This window comes from Larus michahellis, chromosome Z (genome assembly GCF_964199755.1).
Source record: "Larus michahellis chromosome Z, bLarMic1.1, whole genome shotgun sequence".
NCBI lineage: Eukaryota > Metazoa > Chordata > Aves > Charadriiformes > Laridae > Larus > Larus michahellis.
This window is the reverse complement of record NC_133930.1, coordinates 2,726,835-2,752,817: the sequence shown is the minus strand read 5'-3', so window position 1 is coordinate 2,752,817 and position 25,983 is coordinate 2,726,835. Positions and strand designations below refer to the sequence as shown.

Sequence of the window (25,983 nt, the reverse complement as noted above, 5' to 3'; positions counted from 1 at the left end):
ACTTCTTTGCTTGTTACTACCTTTGGGTCATTGCGTGGCCTCCATTTTTCCACTGCAGGAAGATCAGTGGTCCCACCTCCTTCCTTACTATAGTTTTGTTTTTGCTTCCACACTACCATCTTGAATCCACCCACAGGGGCTCGTCCACTAACATCCGCTCTTAATCTGTAAATTTGGTTCACTAACCAATCAGCTCCTGTTACAGTAATTATTAAAGGGTTACAACGCAGGTTCTCATGTCTATTGACAACCCTTCTAACCACTAATCTGGTGTGAACCAGTTTGTCCTTTTGTCTGTGCGATATGAGCCGTTATACAAGCCATGGCTGGGGCCTCTTTGTCTAGTCATTCCCTTATCGCATCACCTCTGATGGAAAACGGCTTTTCTCCCGTGCAAAAACAATACCTGCCTTTCTTACAGGAGGAGTATGTATATGTTGAAAAGTGATTTACTTTGTACCGAGGGCTTTGTCTTCCGTTGGATGCCGCGATAAACTTAATGTATGTAAGCAATTAACGACGGCTGCGGGGCTGTTTTTCGGTCGGGAGAAGCCCCGGTTCCTGAGGGAGCCGGGCCCGCCCCCTCAGCGCTTCCCGCCTTCCCCGCGCGCCGCCTCCGGCGCATGCGCGGCGCCGCCTCCCGGCAAAGGGCGGCGGGTTCGAACGGGTGCTGCCGCCCAGGGACGGTGGGTACATTCGCCACTTTCCCCGGTGATCCCTTCTCGTGTCCGGAGACCTCCCCCCCGCCGCTTTCCTCCTCACCGCCCCGAGGGGAACCGTCTGCGGCCGCCGCCGCGGTGAGAGCGGGACGGTTGGGGGAGGGAAGGCGGGTGTCGGGGCAGGGCGTGAGGCAAAATGGAGGGCGGGGGTTGCGGCGGGTCGTAACGGTTTCTCCTGAGGTGCGGAAGGTGTGTGGAAACGGGCACGTCGTCTCTACTGACTGATTTAGCAAGCCTGCGGGTTCATAGTATTTTTAAGAGAAAAGCTTGGTTTTCGGGTGCGAGGGAGCCGCCAGAGGGAGCTGTGTGAGCGCTGCAGGCACAAGGGCGGCCGGGCGTTAGTGTTAAATGGAGGTTTGTTACGCTGTGGCGGGGGAAGACGCATTTCAGCAACGCTTTTTCATCAATTATTTTCTCTAATAGAGTTAATAGGTATACTTGCACAAGAGTAACTGGTATATAATGCTACTTTTTGTGCCTCCGTACGCTGCTAGCAAGAGAGTGTGCGTTTTCTTTTGTTTAATTACTTGAAAAACCCAAACAAACCCAAACCCACCTCTTTAAATGTTGATCACCTGACGTAATCTCCCTGAGAGCACCTTATAGCACTGCTTTATATAAACCAGATACTTCTTGTTTATTGCAGTATACTTCCAACTCCTTTAGTAGTGAACACCTTAATGTAATACTTACCCAGTTTCATGACGAATCGTTGCACTGATATTACGTTGCACTTATCTCCAGAATTCGGGGAAACTGCTTTATTTTGTCTAGTGTCAGTAATTTTGTGCTTCCTCTTCTGTTTCCAGTTTAGTAAAATAGAAGGTAATAACTTTACTGCTTCATTTAAGTTCTCTTTGCTTCTTTAACAGATCGGGGTCCTTTTTAAAACGCTGCTTGTGTGCTTAGTGTTTGCAACTTAGGTCATTCTTAAATTACTGCATTCTTTTTTTATTTCCCCTCAGTATGATAATAGAGGAATATGGCGTCCTCAGACCTGGAAGATTTATGCTTTCACATCAACATGAAGATTTCAACTATTAAAAAGACTCTTCAATTAAGAAACATAGGTAAAAGAAATTGAGAGCAGGTTTCGGCTTGCACCTGCTTGCAGAAAATGGGAATGCTCTAATTAGACAAGGAACGGAACAGAAAGTGGAAATCAAGTAACATATAGAGAACAAAAATTTAACAAATAACCGAGACTGTGAGCAAGGGTGGCAAAAATGGGAGTGTTATCAGGGATCCGGATGCCAAGCAGAGAACGTGAGCTAAGTGAGAGTATGCCCCTCTGAGGGACTTGGAGTCTGTGGGGTTAATGCACCCTATATTCTATACATTTGGTGGGGAAAGACCCAGATGGGAGAAGAAAAAATATCTTGGTGAATATGTTAACCCTAATTAAAAAAAATGTGCGAAGGCATAGATGGGAGTTTTATACGGGTGTCTTGTCCTAGTGCTCCAGGAGTGCCTGGCTGTGGTGTTACCCACTGCATGCTTACAAACTTATTTAAACTGAGGCACTGAATTTGATCTGAATGTTTTAGATTAATCTGTTGCCCTTTGCTAGGCACAAATAGAGGTTACCCAGGATCATAGAAATGTTGGTTGGGAGGGTCATCTGGTCATCTAGGCTCACCTCCTGTTTGAAGAAGAACTATAACCCTAAACAGAGGGAGATCGTGAAGTAGAACAGGGTGCTGAGTTGTGAAAGCCAGGCTGCATTTAAAAGCTGTGTCCTCTATGTGCAACCTGCCGTGGTAGTGGGTACAGCTTAGCACCTTCCAACCTCCTGGTGGAGAGGGACCTTTATTCCCTCAGTAGCTTTGAATTCTGTTGGCTCTGTGGAGTAGGAGATTGACTGTTTGACCAGCAAATGTTGCTGCTTCTCCTGGGAAGATGTGGTGGCTGGGGACCATAGAGTTAGCAGATAATCGCTCCTCGTGGAGGGGAGGGAAATTAGATTTTGGTTTTGTGTTGGAGGCTTTTTGGCCTAACGTTCTCTCTTCGACAGGTCAAGAACCATCTCTCAAATCTATGCTCTGTAAAATAGGACAGGAGATGGTTCTCTTGCATGATCTCCTGAATAAAATGGAAGCAGAAGTTCAACAGCAAGAAAAACTGAAGAATTTGCTAAAAGTAATCTTTTTTTTCCCCCCCCCCTGTTCATAAAATACTGAAAGATTCAAAGGAATCTTTGATAATTGCATAGTTGTTCTTTTCTAGATTCGAAGTGACATGTTTGGATGCATGTGCTTACAAAGTTAAACTGGGACTCGGAATAGGCTTTCTGATGGTTTAGTAAGCGTCTCTCCAGCATAGTGAACATTAAAAAAGTATTTTTCAGGGTTTATATATTGAAAGCATGTCTTTATCATAATAGATACTGTGATCTAAAGAGCAGTTCTATTTTTACATCCTCGCAATAGCTATGAAAACAATTTAATTAGAATATTTATTTCTTGTTTTAGTCTGTGTTTGCAGTGCCTTCATGTATCAAGTCTTTTGTGAAAGTGTTGTTTGGGGAATGTAGATGAGTTTCCTGTAGTATCTCTTCATCACCAGCTGGGAGACCTGCTAGGGTATATTGTTACAAATTTACTTCCTGCCTGCTCAAATTTCTCTGACACTTTAAGGGCAAAGACAGACAAGGTTATATTCTCACTCTCAGCTTTGTTTTCCTGAGCTTTGCTAGTTGCTCTTGGGGAAATGAGGGGGTAAAGAGGTAAGATGATGGGGAGAGACCAAACAGCACTTCTTAAGTTAAAAAATTATTTTAACATTGCCCTAAGAGCAAACTAATTTTGCTTGCTCGGCATTAAGTTTCAGATTTCTGATGAAGTCTAATGTTAATTTCAGGAGCTCCAGAAGTCTGCTGAGAGAGATCAAAATGAAGCACAGCACCTCCGTGAAAACATTCCTCCCCATCTGCCTAAACCAACTCAGAGCTGGTACGTGGTACATGAGTATGGGGGTGTGGGGCTGCTCCTCGCAGTGTCCAGCACTGTACAGCTCTACTCTTTTTACTGTATATTAACTGTGAACTTTTGGGCACAAAGGTTGTTACATGAATTGATTCTGGAGTTTGCTCTTGACTGTTCACTACTAGACTTGTACTAGCACCCGAACAAATCCCTCAGGTAAAACCTGTAAAATCCCAAGTTGTTCAGATAGAAGCTTCCAGTGGCAGATGTGACATTAAAGTAGAATGCTAGTTCTTTGATAAATCTGAGCATCCCTGGCTTTAGAATTGCAAACACATTGATCTAATAGTTGCAGCGCCTAGGGGTTGAAGGGGTGGGTTAGTGAGCCAAATGCTGGGTCACTAGAACTGAAGTTCAACACTGCCCTTTCAAATATAACTAAAAAAAAAAAATAAAAATCCTTTAACTCGGTCATCTTTCAGTGGGGATTTGAATTATGGTGGTGGTATTTTTATTCTTCTTTCCCTGCGGCAGCCTGGCATTTATTTTAGCTATCAGTGACATCCACCGGCCTTTGAGAGGGCAGTCCTGAGAAGCTGTTCAGAATAAAGTAGCTCAAGTAAGAGAATAAGACACAAGTATGTGAAATGATAGCTATTATTCAGAAGGTTTCACAGACATTATAACTCTGACTAGGTTTCTCAGAGTGGTCAGCTCTTTCTCTGGCCTGTTGGAGTTGCTTTTTATGTTATTGTGTGCCGGGTGGGGGTCTCCTCTAGAGTCTGGAGATCCCAGCCCTTGTTTCCACCCTTGTAGCTTGTCTGAAGGCAATGCATCAGTCTATTTGAATTCAGTGCTTCCAATATGTGCCCTGAATCTTATCAGCTTTACCTGGTCTCGCTCCTAATACCAGACAAGCCCCAGGCTGAAAACATTACAGGCGTATTCCAGCAAAATAAAATGTTAAGGATGTGGAAACAGGGTTACAGAAGAGAAAAATGAACTGTAATTTTAGATCGTGCATAGCAATATTCTCATCTGTGTGGGTACTGCTTGTATTGAAAGTTGGACTAGTCTTAGCTGGTAGAGAGATGACTTGTGCAGAAGATCTTTCTTTCTGAATGCTACTGTTCAGATGTGAACCCTTAGTTTAAGAAACAGCCTCCTAAAATGTATCTAGAGATTTCTTGTTCCTTTTCAATTTCGATGTTGCAGAAATTTTTGTGTATGTGAAAGAATGGAGATTCTTCAGAAATTATCGCTGGGGTTCTGCCTTCCTTTTGTAACTTATTTTCTTAGTTTAGGAAAAACCTTTGTCTTAAGCTTACGTTAGCTACTGGGAATTGTTTAGATGCAAATGAGGCTTGTTTAGCAATTGTGTCACCTCTGATATCAAAAAGATTCTTTAGGATGTTGGTTTCCCTTCCAGTCTTGTCCTCCTTTTGATCAAGAAGTTAATTGTGATTTGGCTTTAGCTGCTCCTTCCCTTTCTAGAGAGAACAACACGTGTAAAAAATAAGCAAGTTTTTCTAAGGATTTTCTACAGATCACGCTCTGCCAGTTTATAATTGGTATTCTGTCAGTGTCAGTTTGTGCCGTTGGTTTTTCCTGGGAAATAATACATTATATGTTAATGCCATTTGTCAGAACACCCTTTCTCCTTTGTCCCCATGTTGTCGCTTCTTGATGTTCACTGTGTTGTGTGGTGGAGGGTCAAGCAAGTGCAAGACAGAACAGACTGTAATTGGTCAGAATCCATCTCTATCACCGTAAATAGGTCTTCAGTCCTCTTCCCCCAGCCTTCCTCCATTGATCTCCGCTTCTGTTCCTCTACATCCCAAAATGTTTGGGGAGCTGAGTACTAATTGTCTGTTGAGTGAGTATCATGAGATAAGTAATGCAGAAGGCAGACCGAGTGCTCGAACACTGGTGAGACGGAAAAGCTCAGAAAGAATGAAAATGACACACAGACAAATTGAACAATTCATGGCTTTAGGTATTGCTTCTCTCCCGTGTTCTTGATTTTGATGTTCTTATTTACTGGAGGAATCTCGCTGAAATAAAAAGCAAGTTCAGTGTATCTTAAGCCCTTTGTATTCCAGGTGTTTATTGAGAGAGCAGTTTCTTGGTACACCAAAGTGAGATTTTGAATACAAGCATCTGTTCTTTCTCTTTGTGGTGCAGGTCAGCAGCGAGCTGTACGTGTACCACCTCACTGCAGCATGAACAGGCAAGGTAGCGGGTAGGAACACAAAGCAGAAGTACCTGCGGGTGGGGAATGATCTAGAAAAGATAAGAGTTTTTTTGCAGTGAGGAGGATGGCAGGAGATGTACAGGAGGAGTGAAGTTTTCAAATGTGAATTCTCACTTCCCTCAGTCCTTGTGTTTATCCTTCTATTCCAAACCCACCTCCAACACCACCAAAAATCCCCACCCTTTCCTTTCCCTCTTCCTTGCTGACATTCCCTGCCCCTAGTGTTAGCCCCAGGGTGCCAGGATTCACGTTGTGTAGGACCTCACCTTGTTTTTCAGATGTTTACATCTGAATTAGTTTAACTGTCGGTGTCCAAGGGCTCTGCATTGTGACATGGCACAGAGCAGAGCTTCCCCTCTCACTGTGTCACTGTGTCAGGGACCAGACGGTTTGGGAGCCCAGCAGGTGGCACTAGCTGTCCTCCCTACTGTAGTTGTCTTCCCTGGGAAGTGGGACAGTGGGTTTGGGGGTGTCACATCAAGTGACACATCAAATCCCAGCCTTCGGGTCAACAGAGGCATGCTGTGCTGTTCGCTGACTGTAGGGTCCCACATCAAACAAGGATCTCTTCTTGTGGGAAGGTTAGATCAAAGTAGAGGATCAGTTCTTTGTGACAGGTCAGCTTGGTATGGCTTTAGTTATTTCCCTTGTTCATCTCAGCCCAATAATGTCCTTGTACTCAGATGACAGTGAATTTGGCCAAATGTGTCCTCTTTGCCATCCTCATACTGATGAGTAGGAGAACAGCTAGGTGGGTGGCTGGCAAATAACTTGGTGTTTGAGGCTCTAAGCTGAGGGTTTGGACTAAGGGTGAATTTATAAAAATAATTCTTTAATAATCACTCAAAGCAGGAAATTCCTCAGCTTTTGGGATCTTGCCTAAAAAAAAAAAAAAAAATAAAAAAAATCCCAGCCTGCTGGATGGTGTTGAATTTCTTTGCTTCAAAAGATTAATGGATGAGTCAGGCTTCCCAAGATTTGAACTTATTTCAAAGAGCTGTGAAGTATTTCAAATCTGCGTGTTAGGCTGCAGCTCTGTGCTCTGGTTCATCAGATAAAAAGCAAGGCCTCATGTTCTGTGAAATGTAATGGTACATTGAATTCTTAACTGCTCTGTGAGCTGCATTTGGACTGCTTCCAATTCACCTGCTAGCAGCCTCTCTAGCGGAGAAATGAAGAGCTATAATGAAGTCAGCTGAAGTATGCAATTTGAAATGGAGTAGGTTTGCTTTATTTATTTTTCTTTCAGGCAAGATGGTGAATTGTGTTCATCCAGCCTAACGGATGGGTTGGATCTTAGGTCTGTGAGTAAGCAGACTTAATAATGTAATGGTATTCTCTTTACTACTTATCTGCTATTTATACACTTAATATTCATTCATTTTACAGCATCACTGGCCTAACTGTGAAATGTGAAGAGCAAACAAAAGTTGTAGAACCCGAACGTGCAAAGAAACCTACAAAAGAGCCAAGACTTATTAAAGAAGCACCCTTAATAACCGCAGAAGAATTTGAAGGTGTTCCTGCGTAAGTAAGCACGGCTTTTCTTAGACCTTGTCATGCCAATTTGGGTGGCAAACGTAGGTTTGTGAAAGTGAGCTCTTGCAGAACTGAGACTGACAGAGATGGTTTGAAATTTTAAACGTTCCACAGGATGAAACATCATGATGATAGCTCCAAATAGTTTGTATGCAATGCCGGCAAACCTGAAAATTAAATTAATAGAGCTAATTAGGTTCTTTTTTTATGTATATGTTGGGAAGATCAGAACTAATCAGTTAAAACCCAAACCTCTTATCTCAAAAACTGCTTTAATTGTATGAACAAAAATATATTAGTTAATAGATGGTTTCTCTTCTTCTTTTGAGAACTGACGTTTAAAAAGAAAAAAAAAAGCCATCATCTCATAAGATGAGAGGAATTATTGCACTTAAAAAGAAAAATAATTTTAAATGCTGGTTTTATTTGACCCAACTATTGGTTTCTGAAAACTTCAAGTCTTGACTTATCAATTTGGTTTGAGATGGGAAAAGAAACTTGTGAAAAGCAAAAACACCTCCCACTGAAATATCCCAAATTTCTGGAATAGAAAGCTGTGGGGTTTTTTTCCCTGCCACCAGGACCTGATTAATACGTATTCTTGTCTGAAGTCTGTCAGGTAGGAATAACTTTTCTTAAATGACATCTTGGGGACAATGACAAATATTTCTGCAAAAATGAGAAAATTCTGTTGATGCCTAATGCTAAATTGTTATCTCGACTCTAGATTCAGTGTGTTCCCTGACAACAGTTGTTTCAATAGGAATTTTATTTTTGTTTTATTTTTACTTGGGGCTTTCAAATCGTCTTTCCTATAGCTTTCAAAATTTCCATGTGAGCAGCATCCATTTCTTCCCACCAAATTGCTCCATCCAAAAAAATGAAGGAGCCTGAATGTTGAGCTAATAATAAAGGACTCTCTTGGTTACTTCTTAAAAGTGCATGCACCTGGTATCTTTATTCTGCAGATCACCTCTAGTATTTGGTGGATTTGCTCCCTTAGGTACTTCTCTCCTGATAAAATTTTGGAAAGGTAAAAGCTGGAACATGGGAATTTTTGGTCTTTATATCTGCTAAGGCAAGAGAAGTAGACATAGACCATTTGAGCCAAATGTTATTTTAACCTTCAGTTAAAGTAGTGATTTTTTCCCTGATAACCTCTGGAAGTTGTTTCATTATCCTTGAAAGCAGAAGGTTTTCCACTGCTGTTTGCAGGGGGGAGAATGGGGACAGAGACCAGCTGAATACTCTTATATTCATCGCTGGTTCATAGGAAGGTTGCATCTTAAACTGTGCTTATGAGACTATAGAAATATTTTTATTCAGATGGGGAAAGCATGTTTGTTCTTTGGAGGGAGATTTACATGAATTTAAACAGATCTATTAATCTACCAATATTTTTTCCTGTTGCCTGGCGGTATTGTAATACCAGATTGGGGAAGTCAGCTAAGATTGCAATTCCACTTGCTATTTAATCAAATCTGAGCAGCAAATGTTTGTGGCCCAAATTTTCTCACATCTACCATGTTCTCCTAGAAGAATGAGAATTAGTTTCATATCCCAGTCCTGCAGGTCAGCGCTGGTTTTGATGTGGGATCTCTTTATACCTGCTGGCGATAGTAATAAGGGATTAGTGTGTTTTTATGCAGCTCTGGTCCTTGAGCCGCGTGGCTGTGCTAGCACAGGGCTCTGCCTGTGCTAAGCCCATCTGAGGGACTTAATAAAGCACAATTGTGCGTATGCATCACATATGTCTGTAATTCCCATACCAGCTGGGTATCACAGGGTTCGCATCTGCCGAGAGTCTCAGTCCTCTCTCCCTTCCTTCCACAGCTTTGGTAGAGTTTAACAGGAAAAAAATGTCTGTGGTTTTTACCCCCTTTGTGCTGAAAGCTAAGGAGAATCTATCCCGAACATCATTAGGGCACTAAAAGGGATACACAGTCTTCAGTCACTTCCTATTTTTAGAGCTCTGCAGCAGGTATTTAAGAAAGCTACGTGCTGTGTTAAGGTGCAGATATGGAGCACCTTGATCAAATAGAATATTCTCGCACAGTGAGAAACCTGCAAATTATCTTAGCCTTCGAATCTGCTGCAGAAAGACACTTTTTGGAGGAGGTAAAAGGAAGTGGCGCAGTAAATGTCTCGGTTAACTTTGAATTCAAGGCAAAGGAAAATGCTTGCTTTATTCTGTCTCTAAAATTCTTACCGCTTAAGGTATTTTTAGAATCTGCACATTCGTTATAACTCAGAAGTCTCAGAAGATGGTAAGTTGGGGGAATATGTTTCTTGTAGCCTAAGCATTTTGAGGGAGCAGGGTTGACTATTAGGAGATTTATCTCTTTTCCAGTGGCATATATGTGATATATTGATGTTGCTGTTTTCTTTGAAGAACATAGCACTGTGCTTTGGTTTTTGTACCTATGGAAAAAACGTTCTGAAAAGGGCTTCTGTGGATCAAAAAAAGAAATTGGGTCTCTCAATTTTTTATTTTTTTTTTTTTAAAGAGTTCTGAATGTTTTTCCTTTTGGTGTAGTGAAGCAGATCTTAAAGTTATTTAAAATCTAAATTAAATGGATGAATTTGGAACCCTTGACTTTGTATTTTTATATTAGCGTATATATGGACTGAAATAAATGTCAGTATTTATGGGCTTGCAAGCCATGGCTGGATAGAAACATGAGAAGACTGTGGAACAGCTGGAGTTTTTATGATCCTTACAGTTACGCACAGAAGAAAAATTCCAGTTGCTTTTGATAGACTGCAGTTTCAGCTTAAGGCGTCTGTGACACAGGTGTCCCCACTCTCCCTGAGTGCCACCGTTCTTGTTGAATGTCTAGTCAGTACAGTCAGTGAAACCTGAAAACATCTTGGCTGCTCAGCTGTAATGCAGAACTGTCTGGTGCCACTGGAGATGCTTTAGCCTGTACTGCCAGATCTTCAGTTCCTGAATTTTCTGTAACCCTCCCGCACATCTGCTAGCCCCCTGGGAGCATCTTGGATGCCTGAGGGCCGCTCAAAAACCGCTCGGTTCTGTGGTTTCAGCAACTGAATCCTGCTTCTCTGTTTCTGCATCGGGATGAGCTGAGGTGGTCACTTGCTTTTATTAAGTGTATCCACTGTATCTCTATTGATAGTGGGAGCATAGGAACTTAAATATAGGTATCTTGTACCTCTGGCCTTAATCTTCATAGCTCTGCGCATTCCCCTGTGACTTTATAAACACGCTAAGGGATGCAGGTGGAGCAATAAAGAGCAGTTAATGTATAGACAAAGCCCTTCTGCGGTTATAGGCTGTGTTACTCACCGAGTACGACTGCATTTCAGGGGTGGTAGTGCTGCTTTTATTTGAAAAGATGTTATGTGTGCCAAGTAGCGTGTTTTTATAAAAAAGGCTGCACCTCCAGCTTTGAATCTGGATTAATCAAAATATCAATGAAGTTGAAAACTGGCTACAAATAACTTAGTAGCAGTTCAGTCTGAAATTAGAGCAATTGCTTTGATTTCAGGAGTTTTTACACACCCCATGCAGACCTGTCTCCCTGGCAGGGACTGGCTATTATTAAAATCTACAGCAAGCACTTATTTTTAGTTGGCAATTGTAGAATGCCTGCCCACGTTCTGGTTTGGAATATTGAATTTGTAATTGATTAGCTGCTTGTGCTTTAAATTCTTTGTATGCTTTCCAAAGATTGAGGTTTTTCATTCAGATTAAAATGAGGGAAGAATTTCCTGTTCATCGATCTTTTCAGTCTTATTGTCCTACAGCTTTTAGCTTCCTGATGTCCTGACCTAAAGAACCCCATTCATTCTTAAAATGAGTTGTAACACTTTTCTCATTTCCACACATCTCCAAAGTGATACTGAATGAAACGCAAAGAGCCGGGTTTGGTTTGTTGTAGCGACTGAATGGGGATCATGGGTTAATTCAAGTTGCAAGGTTGCCCTGGCTTTTCCTGCAGTGTTTTCTGGGGTTTTGTTTTGTATTTAAATTAATGCTTGTCATATGAACTTCAAATTTCATTTTTATATAATGGCTTCTCAGTTTGTAGCATGTTTCCTTTTCCTTGAATGTGTGCCTTTACATCCATAAATGCTGAATAGCCTTACTTGTAAATATTCCAGTGTTCTAATATTTCCACATCACTTTGTTTTTATTTTCCATGCTTCCTGTACCTCCAGGCTGTTATCAACAGATCTTATTATTTCAGTACTAGTTTCATGAAATGCTCTGAAAGTTCAGAAGCAGATGTTGGTAGTGCATAACCGTGTCTGTATAGCTCGGTAGGCTGCACAATAAAATACAGAAAATAACACAAAACTAGTATTTCTTCAAAAAAACCCAAAGGAATGGCTGTAAGATCAAACACAGATTATTCATGATTATAATATAAATCTAAATTGCACTCAGGCAGAAACATTTGATTTCAGTTTTGGCTCGTGTTATGTTTTCTGCAAAGTTGCTTGATTTTTTGCGTTTGTAGTTAAATGGTATGCTATGAAAGCAACCTTTACTCAGTTTTGAAAAGCTTCTTAGCTTAAGCACTTGCTAGTTTTTACTTCTTAATTTAGCTTTCTGATGTTTCATCTTTCTGGCTTTTCAACATTATTAAACAGTCGAGGAAATGAACAAAATCAACTACTGCGTTTATTCATTAACACAAAGCAGAAGAAACTGCTTCTAACTAGGAATAACATGTTCAATTAAGGCTGATGAAAGAGAAAAATAAACACGGAACTTTGTTTGTGACTTTCTGGTTACTGATTTTTATTTTTATTTGTAGGTATATGAAAGGCCGTTTAACATATGATCAGATTAATGCAGTTGTTCAAGAAATTAACAAGGCTGTGGTGAGCAAGTACAAGATCCTGCATCAGCCTTTGAAATCTATGAATGCAGCAGTCAGAAATCTCTACCACAGGTACCTGGAAGAAGAAACTAAGGATACAAAAGGTATTTGTTTTTTGGTTTTTTTCTACATTTGCTAGTACCAAACTCATGGCATTTGGATATTGCAGCACAAGTATAAAAATACTGGACAAAATATTGAACGACTAATGACTGCAGGTGCTTTTCATGTTATAGCGTAACTTGGAGCATCTTATTCTCAGAAAATGGTCCATCCAGGCACTCTGGTGGAATGATTTAACCTGTGGGAGAGTTTAAAACCATCAGTCATGAAAAACTTCAGAAAACCCACTACTGCTTATTCTCAGACAGAGAACAGGGCAGAAAAAATATATCTAGATTTAGCAGGGCTTTCCCTCCCGCGCCAGCATGTGGTGCCAAGCCTAAATCAGATTTGGCCCTGAAGAATTCCTGTCCAGTACGAGGTGGGGTGAACAACGCTTTGACAGTCTGGAGCAATGGAAATTCTGGTTCTCCTTTGATATAAGGGGAGGAGAACAGAAATAAGATTAATTTCCAGATAATGTTCTAGGCCATAAGGAATATAAATGTCTTATTACTATACAGAACTGGGTAGTCAGTATAAAACCCGATCACCTCTTCTGGGTAAAGCCCTATAGTTTAGGAACAAGGGTTATTGTTTTGACTTAAGAGTTTTCCCATAACTCATTTGGTTACTTTTTATATGTTTGCACTGAAAACATGTCACTTAACATGGCATGTTGTAGCAAAAAAACTTTTAAGAGCACACAAAGATTTAATTTGGATTCACGGCAAGTTTTGGAAACTCCTGGTTTGATAACCGAACTGGATAAACTGTGTTTTCAGTTTTTTAAGCTAGAAGGGACATGAACTATTAAAAATTTGTTTTGAAGTTGGGAGATCTGGGTAATCAGTTATGCCACACTGGCTTTGTGGAAGAGACAGGGCTGTCTGATAATCTTAAGAAGTTTTCTCGTCTTAAAAGCACAGAGGGAGCGAAAATGCACCAAAATGTCTTTTTCTCAATTTAAAAGCAAGCTGTACTTACAGGTTATTTTCTCCGAAGATATGTGGCACAGCAAATCTCTAATATTAAAATCTCCTTTTTTGACATTCCTTTCCTTTTGAGAACAGCTATGTAATTATTCCTGGAGGGGTGTACTGCACGTATCGAGCTTGGCAATGTCCTTAGAATGCCCTGGTGTTTCCAAGTTCCAGCATAAACCGTGGAGCAAACTCCTCTATCTCACAGAAAGAGAGCTCTTTTTCTGACAGTACCTTGGTACCCGCATCTGAATTTTTGCCCTGGACAGAAAGTAAGAACTTTCTGCCCTAAGCATTCCCTGGGTACTCAGGAGTCGCCTTATGACAAACTACAACTTTTTCTTCCTTCCTTTGGGTTTGCTGCTGATCAAGACTCTCAATATTCATGGTATGGTGATAACATCATTAACTTCTAGATTCTAAATGTGTCTCTTCTGTGGGGAAGGAATCCTGATATGATGGACATGCCTGGCAGTTTTTTTTATTTTGAGACTTAGAGGACAAACATGTAATAGGAAAGTCAGTGTTGTAAAGGACTTAATAAAAGCATGCTAAAGGCATGCAGCTAGACTGGCTTCTGATTTGGGCTCGGATAGTTTGTTTTTTTCTAGACAAGTTTTGCTTCAGTCTAGCAAGGGCTCATATTAATTTGGGATTTCTTAAAATACTTGCTTCATCATTTTTAATTTACAGTATCATTTGCTTTAACTGTTACTGTCCTCAGGATGATGGTAAGGAGTTTGAGCCCATGGCTATAGAGGAGAAAGAGGCACTTAGGCCTGGAATGCTGCTTAGTCTGCACCGCGATCTGCGGCAGCCTTAGTCGCAGTGAAGTAGCAACTTGAGAAAGCTGCAACTAGTCAGAGATAATTTTCTGCCAGAAAGTATTTTTTTTTTTTTAAGTCTGAAAAATCGAGGCTTTTAATTTCTTCAAGTACCTGAGAGAGAGTCTTTATTTTCTTGTTTAGGTTGGAAAGTTCAGTTAGGAAACTAGAACATTCAGCATCTGAGTGTGTGTGAGAGAGAGGTTTTGTTTTGTTTTGTGTGTGTTTGTTGTGACTAATCATCTAGAAATTCTAGAGAAAAGGTCTGGCAGGCTGTCAGAAGGTTCTTATCTGGCCTGCGCAAAATGATTAAATGTCTTTATCCATTGCATTTTTCAGGATGAGGTTGTGCGTGCATTGATTTGTTTGCTCAGATTTCTGCTGCGAGTGTCTCTCTGCTTAGGATTCCCACAGTTTCTGAAGGCTGGGCTGATTGCCAGCTGACCTCTTCCTCGGGTTTCAAGATGAGAAAAGACACTGCCTGGTTTATCAGGGTAACCTGCCAGCCAGTGAGGTGGTTCTGTTAGTTCAGCCAGTTATTTAGTACATGGAGTTACTGTTTCCAACCAAACCACCGCTCTTTAGCCAGCTCTGGTTTCTTCGTAAACGGTATCCTGCTAGGCTAAACGTTGCTGCCCTGAATTCTGGGCAAATGTAAGAAGAAATCGTATTCTGCACAGATTCAAGACATTCCAATGCTCCTCCAGATATAACAGGCTGCGAAACCGGTATGCAGATTATCCCTGGGTTCTCAACACCATTTAGGGATATTGCCCTGTTACTGGAAATTACAAGTGGTCTCTATCCATCTGTAGTTATATTTTAAGCAGTTATGCAGGTTTTTTCTTCTCCTAGTAAACAAACTTTCCACTTCTCATCTGTATGCAAATTTGGCATTGTTGCAAAGTCTCTGAAATTCCCGTATAGCTCCCGTTTGGGGGAAGACCTCCAGCTTTTGACAGTTATTGTCTCTGGAAGATTCTACTTCCTATTAGAGATCTGTGTCGCCAACTCTCAAAATGGTCCAGTCCGTGAGAAAACAGTCTGTTGTTCTTCAGCTCTGGCTGAGCAGTATTTTGGGGAACACTATGCTTGTAAACAGCAGTCTGGGACCTCAGTTCTAGTGGCCATCATATCCTTGGGTGCTCCTGCAGAGTGGAGTGCGTGTCCTGTTGGATCATGCAGAAGACGAAATTTAAAGATGAAATGTTTACAGGAAAACATAGATTTGCTTGTGTAAAGCTATGTTGTATTTGTTTAATGAATAAATAAAAGCTTTCCTGGCATCTTCAGCGTTCCAACTAGCATCAGCTACGTTCTCCTTGGTTAAACTGGAGGGGCTCTCCAATAATTTAATAGAAAGAGGAGATGCTCCATCTTATTTAAGGTGATGCTGCCTTTACCTTACTTTAAGGGTAAAAGGAGGAGGGATAATGCTATCCTCTTTTTCCAGGCTAGAATACCCCGAGCCTTGTGACTTCTTTCTCATAAGACTTGGAGGCATGATACGACAGAAGAATATACTCTCCTTAAAGATAATTGGTTATTTCTTTCCTACACCTTAATTAGCACGTTCCTGGTTTCAGATTGCTTTTCATTCTTGGAGTTTTTGTGAAGATGCGTGGTTAAAACCTTATGCCGTGTTACAGGAAGTATTAAACATGCAGTCATTTTACTAGATCTGTAATTATGTCCTATCTGAGCAGTGTGTAAAGACTGAATATGAAATAACAGCTGGTGAATATAGCTATGGAGCGCTTAGAATAACTCCTTCCTTTCTTGTGTCTCCCTGTTTGTGGGGACTTTCTCTTGGGCTTCTGTTACAGGCATTTTAAATGCTTTAACTCCAGTCAAGGCCCTGGTTTCTTCCAAGAACTTGATAATGAGAATTTCCTTTTAGAAGTAGTTAATCAACTGCAAGAAGGGATGAGCTGCCAGCTCTGATGCAGGATCTTCCTATGCCATTTTCTTTGAGAGACAGAGGGAGGGTGCTGTTCCAAGTGGTTAGTCTTTTTCTTGCATTTTCTTAATTAACGAAGAATTATTCTTTTTCCAGATCTGATGGCAGTCAAGGGAATGGTGGACTGATGTATGCAGTGCTCCTTCCTTTTATTTGCAAACAGCCAATTCTAGAGCTTGAGTGCCTGCTGAGAGAACATAGAATCATAGAATGGTTTAAGTCATAAGGGACCTTAAAGATCATCTATTTCCAACTCCCTGCCCTGGGCAGCCATCATCAGGCCACAGCTTATTTCAGACATTGCAAAGCAATTAGTTGGGATTCAAATTACGCTGCTACTCAGCTGTGTTCCATGATTGAAATGCTGAGGCGTGATGCCTGCCTTTGTAAATCTGTGCTATGATCTGTAAGCAGCTCCTGAGCATCTCTTTGGTTTTGCTCATGTCAGTGCTTTGAATGTCACCAAGAGCAGAATGTCTATGGGCAAGGCCTCAAGGACCATTTTACTGTTAGGCTCTTCAAAGTGTGCTGTTGGTTGACTTTCTACTGTCCCTGTCTTTCGGCACATCTGTGGAACACCTCATACCTGGCCCTGGGTGGTGTTTTGGACTGCTGCAGACTTTACACCCTGATAGAGGAGCGTGGATGGTTTGATGTTAGTAGATACAGCTGTCAACAGCTGGAGCTTGCTGAATGGAACCTGTGGACAATGCAAGGTAGTTGAACTTAATGGGAAGGTCAGTAATTCTTCTTTTTGGTGACAAATTTAGGAAATAGAACAAAGTTGCCGAGGTGATGTGAGGCTGTCCTACTGCTGACTGTATTGTTTTTCATCAGTGTATGGAATTGTTAAGAAGAGGTTGCGTTGTTACTTGTGAAATGTTAAGTGTATCCTACAACATCGCTGTTTCTACAGCAAAGTCATTATTTGTTTTCCAGGTGAATTTTTTATTGTGGAAGCCGATATCAAAGAGTTCACTCAACTGAAAGTGGATAAGCGCTTCCATAGTATCCTCAATATCCTGCGCCACTGCCAGAGAGTGAGAGAAGTTCGTGGCTCAAGACTTGTCCGTTACGTCATCTGCTAACAAGCTTTCCATGTTCTGCTTGCCCAAGATACAGAAGGCAGAATTATTTTGAGATGCAGAGAGATGTTGTTGTCTGCAGAGAGATTCTATGTGTGGACGTTTCTATCCGGCTCTCTTATTTTCTAGAAGGCAGTAGAGAGGACCAAGAAGTGTTTTTCAGACATCTCTCCTAAAATTAGAAGTGGCAATATCAAATGGCCTTGAAGTTTTGTTTTGAAAACTTGAGAGGAACTACTGTCTTTTGGTAAATTACAAATGCAAACCAGATATGCAATTGGTGCACCTGTGGTCACAGGTGGTTTTAATCACATTTTCAGGTCAGCACATGGAAGTTAAATTCTCTGCATGTTAACAGTGTTCCTTTTGTGTTTATGAGTTGGAGACTGTGTTTAAGACTCTGTAGCTACTCAAAGGAAGCATTTGATTTTTTTTTTTTTTTTAATCCCTCAAACCAATTTCCAGATTTCCGTTTCTTATCCTTTTTCTTCTTATCCTAATTGTATGTTTTGGAGTTTCATGCGTCGCTTGAACAGGAAGATCTGAGGCGGTTTAAACATTTCCAGACTGATGATCGGTGGTTCTGTTAGCCGTATGGTTTTCATACTTCATCATGCAGCCAATATTTTTTTTGCCTCAGACCAACCTGTTAGACTGAAACAGTAGAGCAGTGGGGTTTTTTAAGTGAAAATGCTGACTTTCACATTGAAAATATTGGTCAAAATTGTCACAGTTTTTATTATAGAAGGTTGCTTTCAATGAACCTGTTAGTGTAGTAAGTTCCAGAGTAGAATTATTGCGATCAGTATCAACTCTGTAAGTAATCAAAACTGCTTTGATAAGAAAAGCTATGGTTTTTTCTTCCATGAGCCTGTATCTGATGTTATCCTAACAACGAATCTAAAATACCTCCTCTTGTACCCCGTCGGTGTTAAAATGCCAATTTAATGAGCAAAAGACCCTGAATGAACTTTATCAATAAAGAGATCCTGGTGAGTGCCATACAATCCTAGATTCTCATTTTTTTTATGTTTAAGGGGTGGTTGGTTTTTTGGGTTGTTTTTGGTCTTTCGCTCTGGGATGTTGAGATCTGAGATGAGCGCTCTACTCTGCATTGCATTGGAATATATTTCGTGTTCAAACAAACACACAGCATAGGAGGATGTGCAAAATCAATTTCCATAGGTGTCAGTTGACTCCATCTGGTTTTTTTGCAAAGCTTATTTTATATTAAATAAAATGTAGAGGTTTGGGATATTTTTGCTTTGCCCAGCTTCATGTACTCTGAAGAGGCTTTCAAGATTCAGGACTTCCAACCTTCTATTTAATAAAAAGAAATCTCCTCATAAAGCAGTTGCAACTGGTTTGCCTTTTATTTTGTGTTTGCTTTTGACATTTCCAGGTGCCTTGCTCCAGACTGTCCAGCAGCCTAACTTCTGTTTTCTTCTGCTCTCCTCTGGCCATCTGACTCCTCAGCTCTCCAGCCTGCACCAGGAGGAGATCCCGTTGCATAGGTGAACCTCGATGGAGCTTGGTCTGTCGGACGTGGAGGCATTTCAGTATTTACAGTGTGTTGACTTCTCTTCCTCTGCAGTTTAATTTGTGATTATATGGCTTTAACTTTATAAGTGTGGGGAAGAAGCCAAAAGAGCCCCAAATGGACACCCCAGAGAACCATGTCCAAGTGAACACTTTGCTGTAAGGATAGGTCTAAGTATGCGGGACAGTTATGGCGGGCTTAAAACCAAACTTGTTGATGGGCAAATTAAACTTGAGACAAGCAGCTGATGTTTCTATTATTATTATAATTGGGGAAAGATGAGAGACCTTTTCTTAACAATTGTTTAAAAGTTGCTGTTCTCAAAATGTCCCGATTCCTCCCTGTTTAGATTAGCAGGACTTTGGGTGGTGAAAGCCCTGTGTAGCACCAGGGTCAGGAAACGCACAGCTGCAGCAGCTCTGCGGGACCTTGTGACCAGGCACAGAACCTGCAGTAGCAGATTTAAAGGCTGGAGTAGAACAAGAGCAGTGGAAATTGGGCGAGTTTGCAGCTCATAGTTCTGTCAAAAGTTTGGTGTGTTTTGGTTTGTTTTTTTTTTTTCTCTTCAGGTATCATCACTATGGTGCTTTTTTATTACTTTTTTTTTTTTCTTGTTTTGGTCTGGGTAAACTCAGTTGCTGCATGAATATTTTACTTTTTGTCCTGCCTGTAATTCTTTTTAATGTTTTGTTGTGGGCATTGCAGTTTGTGATTAATTAGATGCCGGTTAACAGCTTTCGGGCCGTTACTATGGAGTTTTTAATTTTCTAAACTATTTTCCCTCGGGCGGATTCTCACAAATGTGCTCATTATTTTAATCCCCTATCCTAACATTATGTTTTCTTTCTTTTTACTTCTCACGAGGAAGTCTCACCATGGATTGTGGTCACTTACTGCACCTTTCCACCTTTCCTCCTCAAAAAAAGTTCATGCTGACTTACGAGCTGGAAAATCGTCATGCCCTGGTGTCCCAAGTTGCTCAGCAAGTTCTTGTCTCCTCTCATGAATGAGTTTTTGGTGTTTCCAAAGTGTTTTGAGGACAAAATGTCCATCTCCACCAGTTGCCTCAAAAGATGACTATCTTCTGCTGTGTGTTTACTTATCCCTCTCTCTGGCTAGTGCTTCCATTAACTTTCATCGCCATACAATTGGCAACAGCGCTAGATATCAGTAAGTGTTTCTCACAGTCCTGCCAGATTGTTTAACGTAATACTCCTCCAAAATATTGCTAACTTGCAGCTTTCCAGTGCTAACTTGCGCTCTTCCAAATCTCAGCTTCTCTGATATTTCAGCTTCTGAAAACAAGGAAATAAAACTGAGGTAATGCAAGTTTAATTACCTCACGTACGAGACAGGAATTGTGATCTTCCCGCAGCCTTAATCTGTTCTTTTCAGGACAGGACTTGCCTTTGCACCCGTTTCTCTCTATTCCCCAGACATAGCGGGAGCCGTAAGGAACAGGAGAAGTGGTTGATGAATATGTATTTGGGGAGCAAAGTTACCTCCTGGGGCTGGTCTAGACGAAATACAGAACTTAATATTTGCGATAATCTGATCTAATGCAGTAAATGTCTTGGGCGGAGGTGGAAAGAAATGTCTGCTAAATTTAGCCTTGATGGGCAGAATTCAAACTGAATCCTGTTGCCTGCTGCGCGGTGGGGGGTTTGGAGGAGTGGAAAGATGCCGTTTGACAGCAAGAAAGCATCGTTGCGCGAGCTTGGCAGGAACAGGACTGATGAACTGCCCAGCCGTGCTGCCAGAAGGAGAACGCCAGCGACATGCGGGGTCCCAAGGGAGTTGGGTTTGTGCCTGTCGGGGGCCCATGCTTGCATCTAAAAAGTTGAGATAAAGCAAAGTTGCTTTTTAAAATGCTCTTTGTTCCTGTTGCTTTGCTGTTTTGTTGGTTAAAAAATACTTTTTTTTTTTTTTTTTGGTTCTCCTTAACTCCTCTTTGGAAGAGGCACTGATGGAAATAATGATCTGTCGAAATCAGTGCTCAAAGCGCTCTTACCCCTGCGTGTTAATTTGGTGTTTAGCTGCGTGTTATTTCAGGAGGCAGCGATTTCCATCTGTGAGAGCACATGTTCCCTTTCACTGTGCCCACGAGGAGGAAGAGAAAACGAGCGTTTCATGTCATTCGTGCTGGATCTTCGCTTACAGGGAGTTAATTCTGAGCAAAGCAGGTAAATAACTGCGTAAGGGAATGCTGGATAAAGAATATAATTGATATCAAGGACTTTGACAGATGAGTTGAGAAAGGTGTCTCTCCCGTGCAGTTTTATCAGTGACCCTCTGAATTGTTCTCTTAATTTAAAAAAAAATTTAAAAACTTTTCTCTAGGATGGTGCTTACTATGGCTCATGGGAGTAACTAGTCTTGAGATGCCGTTGTGATTCCAATCACTCCATAAATAGGCAAATCTGTCCCATACAAGCGTGTGCACGAGCTTGCCCTCACCAGAGGAATGACGTGACTTTGTGTTTCGAACACGCTACAAAACCATTCAGCTGTCTACAGAGAAATCCTGTGCTGAGGGCCAGCATGCAGAAGCAGGAAACCTTGATTTAAATCAGTATTTTTAATCCAGATTTGCATTTAGAGGTGTGGGGTGTTTTTCTTGACTACTTGATCTGTCCTGGACTAGACCCCCTAAGCCACGTTCGCTGCAACCTAAAACGAGAGCTGGGTTAGATTTGGAACCCGTGTGGTCGAGAACCAGGAGAATATATATTTAAGCAGTTACAAAGCTTAATATCCTTGTACTTAGGCTTACTGTTTTCCACAGTAGAGTGAAAAAGCGAAATGGTGCTTTCTTATTAAACGGTTGATTTGGGGTTTATTTAATTATTTTTTTTTAATCTGCCTTCTCTGACATGGAATTTCCTGGGAATTGGGATGCAATTGAAATGCAGAAAAACTTGTTTAAATGAAACCACTTTAAACATGCTGGCATTTATGTATGGGCAGGAGCACTTATGCATTCTATGTGTATAGACAAAAACGTGGAACAAGTTTATTCCTATAGGTGTTGCTTTCAAAGCTGAATAAAACCAAGTATTTTGGAAAGCTACAATCGAAACCAATTAAGTGTACTTGCACTTTGATGTTCTATGTCGTAGCCTCTGCTCCCTCGTATTGAGAATTGGTTTTCCCATTTCCGCAATTCTTCATGGGTTTACTGAATGCAAATAAACCAGTGGAACATGAGAGCGGTGAACAGCAATGTGATGGCTTTAATTTATTTTTTTCTGTTCCAATTTAGTAGTGCTTATTTAACTGATGTGAGATTAAGAAGTGATGGGAAGTCCAGGCCTTTAAGTCACTTTGTGAACTGGAGCTGCTTGGGCTCTCCTGGAAATATTTTAAGGCTGTTTCATGCTCAGTGGAAGCTTTGTGGATTGATCTGTTCTGAAGTTTTCCTTTTTCCTTCTTTTTTTTTTTATTTTTTTTAAATTTTTTTTTAATGTCAAGGGGAATTTGCTCACGGGAGCAGCTCAGCCCCATTCCCATGTATCTTTGCGCTCCCCAGCTTCATCCCACTCCCCTCTGCTGACACAGCTTCTCTTGCCATGTGCTGAGCAGCAGCACTTCAATTATGATCTAATGTTTTATGTTTGATATTTATGCAGCAGCTGAGAAACCTAAATAATTAAATTTCCCCATGGCCCAAGCGGGCCAGGAGCCGGATGAGCTTCTTCATAGACGTGAGCTGTGCTGGCTTAAAAGATTTGCTGGCGTAATGTTGCTACCTGTACACTCGTTCCTTAATAGAAACCGCAGCGCTAATCATTAATAATTCAGCTGTGGCTCAGCAAATCAGATTAACCTTTGGGAACGCACCGAGGTTGTTTTCCTGTGCAGCCTTCATTCTCAAAGTAGAAAAATAATTCGTTCAGAGCAGGGAAGAGACCTGCAACTTGCTTCTGGATAAGTCATCTGGGGGAGATGGCCGTGAGTAAGCATGACTTTCCAAGTCAGATGTTGTGAGAGTCTGAGATTTATTCAAGCTATTCAAACATTTGATTTTAATAATCCATGTTTTCCTGTTTGTTTTAATAGTCTGAGCACCTTGAGCTGTGCGGGGAGGTTGGGGGAACTTGCAGAGTTCCTGCAATTGCGTGATACCCGCTATGGGAGCATATGGGCGTTAAATCTCTGCCCGGTATCTCCTTGCTTACGTCTCGCCTTGGTCTCTCCAGGGTGACCTCATCTCTGGGCATCCCCTTCTCCTCAGTTACAGCGGGATGCAATAAATTATCCAGAATTTTAAGGTGCTGTGTTGATGGATTTTGTTAAAATCTGATTTGCAGATAATTCTGCTTCCCTAGCTCGTGTGTGTAATGGTGCCTCACCTTCTCCTGGTCCTGGGATGATGACAGACGGAGATATCCACTGGGAAGAGAAACTGGGGCAGGCTGGGAATGAGCTGGCCAGCAGCGGGATGTCGGAGGAGACCTGATGATCATAGCGGAGCACAGATTTAAGGAGGAATCAGTTCCTGTGGCTATTGTAAAGTAAGCCAATAAACATATATAAAAACTGGGAAATATATGTAAAAACTGGGCTTACTCTGTAACTGTTAGGTTGACTGACTGCTTTCCATTTCTGCTAATTTTCAGGTGGAGACCTGGCTTGGACCCTTTCTCTGGGCGGTCCTGGTTGCATCTTAGGACAAATTGAAGAGAAGCCAGAAGATGGAAGCAAGGATGGCTAAACAGGTTGGATGTAAGGGAAAAGAAAGGAATTTGGGTTACTAAGGGTAGAAAGAGCTGATTTAAGGGGAGACAATGTTGTGTTTGAAGCAGCTGTTGTGCTGACCCCACTGCGGGGACAGATGGGCTGGGGTGGGAGGAGGGACAAGTACAATGAACTGAAGCCCCCCCCCCGGGGATTTCCAGCCTCGGTGTTTGCAGAGCCCAGAACCTTGCAGCAAAGCTGTGGGCCCATAATGGTGGCTTCAGGTTTACCTTCATGGAGCTTGAGGGATGACAAAACATGGGCGAGTGCAATGGAGGGAAGATGCACAACCACTGGAGGCTGTCGGCGGTGGTCTGGGTTGCATCAAGCCTTGAAGAAATCATCATCCATCCTCTCAGTCCTGTAATTTCAAAATCGGCCAGTTCAGGCTAATTCTTCCTCAAATGGGCTCGTTCCTCCCTTGCTGTGGCAGCAGCTCTCCGGACATCCCGCCCTTCCCTCTGCAAGATCTTGGGAGTAACTGCAAAGGGAGAAAAAGACCCATTAACCTTTACCGTCTGTCTCTTCTCTGCATAATCCAGTTGGTGTTTGTCTTGATGGCGGTAATTACTCAGAAGTATGTAATTGCAAGACAAATGTTTAATTAAGAGCGGGTTTATCGCTAGTCTCTTGTCTGCTTCCATCTGGAAAGAGTGTGGTTGTGGCGGTCGTCTTGGCAGCCTGGATTGAAGGTCTGCGGGCCTGATTCTGCACCCTTGCAAAAAAAATAAGGAAATTAAATAAATTAAAATACTAATGGGACCCTGCATTCCCTGCTGCTGCCATGTGAGCTTCTAATTTCTAAATAATACTTTGCCCAAAATCCACATCTTCTGATGGCACCTGCTGTGGAGAAACCAGCTTCCCCTTCAAATGAATCCATAATTCAGGATGGTGTCCTCTACCCGATGAGTGCTCCAGGTGCCTTGTAAGGAAAACAGCTCTTCTAGATGACGCAGTTATTTGCCTCCAGATGAGCTTAAGTCAAAATTACATTTTCTAGCTCTTTAGCAATGCTCAGTAATGTATTCCTGCAATATCCTAGAAGTCAAAAGGCTATTAAAACCCAAGAAACCCTTACACAAGCTTCAAAGGCTCCTCGTTTAAGCATGTCTGAATAAATACACTGTAAATTATCAGCCTGTGCTGCCTCCCGGGAAGACTCAACAAAGTGAAGGTGGCCCCGTAACCTGGCTGCACGGGGAATTAGCATTAAAAATATTCCTCCTCTCATCGCTTTTGGGTGCGGTGGGTGTCTGGGGCAGAGCCGCCTCCATGCCTAACAATGACTGCAGCGAGCATCAGCCACTGAATAATTTTAAAATGTTTTTCCCTTTGGGAAATCACACTGATCTTAATGGGGTTTTTTAATTAAATAATGTGCTGACTGTTACAAGCTGGAAATATGTTGGTGGGGGTTTTTTTTGTTGTTTGTTCTTTGCAGCAACGTTTTCTTCTGGTTGTCGCTTAAGAAGAGAGAGGCTCGGGATTGCTCCCTGCCGGGAAACAGCCCTGGGACCCCACACGTGAGCCGCACCCAGGGGATGCGATATATGGAACTACGTAGTAAAAATATATATATGAGCACCTGGGGAAGTGCTGATCCTACAGTAGAGGGTCTCTCCAGGCAAACCAGACAGTTCTTCACTTCTCCCCTGCCAGCAACCAGGAAATTTGGAAATTGCTGGAGTTTCAGTCTTGCTTTCCCCTGTTGCTAATGAAGTGGGTAATTAGGCAGAACAGCGGCAATTTCACTGATTCTTTAAAGCCTTATGAATGTAAAAATGGCCATTTTTCCTTGTGCTGGTGCACCCCAGCTATGAACCCCCCACTCTCGCTCGGCAGCGCTGAGTGTGAATAATCCGGCAGCCAAACGCCGGTGCTTTGGGCCTGGGGCTGGGAGATGCCATGGCAACATCTCAGACAGGAGCTGGCTATGAATGTATATGCACACGCTAATTAAAATTTAAACAGCCTCTGATGCGGAGAGCGAGCCGAGCCTGTGCAGCGGGACCTGTGGTTTATTAATAAAGTATAAGAGTATCGAAGGGATGTCTCTCTGCTGGTGGGTGCCCGGGGATGGGCTGGCTCCAGGGCTCCTGCGTCACTGCCCGGCCCTGCGGCCGCTTGTCTCTCCCTCCTGGAGGGGTTTAGAGGTTTTGAGACACTTCGGTTGCTCCATCACCTGCAGTGACATGCTCATGGGGTTTCCCTCTGCTTTGGGAAGGGCTGAGCTCTCTGTCAAGCACCTGGACAAGATTCTCAGTGTTTCCCACCCCCAAATTGTCACAAATGAATTGAAGTTATTAATATTTTGTGCTGCAGCGTGAACCGGGAGGGGATTTCTTGTGATTGTGCCTTAATATGTTAATGTCTGGAGTGGTTCCTAACCAGGGATTAGTATTATTATCCCTATGGTACAAATGGAAAATGAATCCTCAGGGCATTAAAGTACTTCCCAAGGCC

General features: G+C 41.9%; 1 protein-coding gene across 1 annotated transcript; it reads left to right on the top strand.

The window, feature by feature from the left end:
* The first annotated feature begins 618 nt into the window (after positions 1-618).
* On the top strand, positions 619-18,246 carry SKA1 (spindle and kinetochore associated complex subunit 1). The gene is made up of 7 exons (XM_074569634.1): positions 619-797; positions 1,685-1,789; positions 2,734-2,858; positions 3,579-3,670; positions 7,287-7,424; positions 12,221-12,390; positions 17,095-18,246. The coding sequence occupies exons 2-7, from the start codon at positions 1,702-1,704 to the stop codon at positions 17,241-17,243; spliced, it is 762 nt and encodes a 253-aa protein (XP_074425735.1). The 5' UTR covers positions 619-797; positions 1,685-1,701; the 3' UTR covers positions 17,244-18,246.
* Positions 18,247-25,983: the final 7,737 nt, after the last annotated feature.

Excerpts from the sequence above, each read along its gene's own strand:
- SKA1 (XM_074569634.1), top strand. The coding sequence starts at position 1,702 with ATGGCGTCCTCAGACCTGGAAGATTTATGCTTTCACATCAACATGAAG. Across the intron at positions 7,425-12,220 it reads GAATTTGAAGGTGTTCCTGC|GTATATGAAAGGCCGTTTAA; the intron begins GTAAGTAAGCAC and ends TTTTATTTGTAG. Across the intron at positions 12,391-17,094 it reads AGAAACTAAGGATACAAAAG|GTGAATTTTTTATTGTGGAA; the intron begins GTATTTGTTTTT and ends TTTGTTTTCCAG.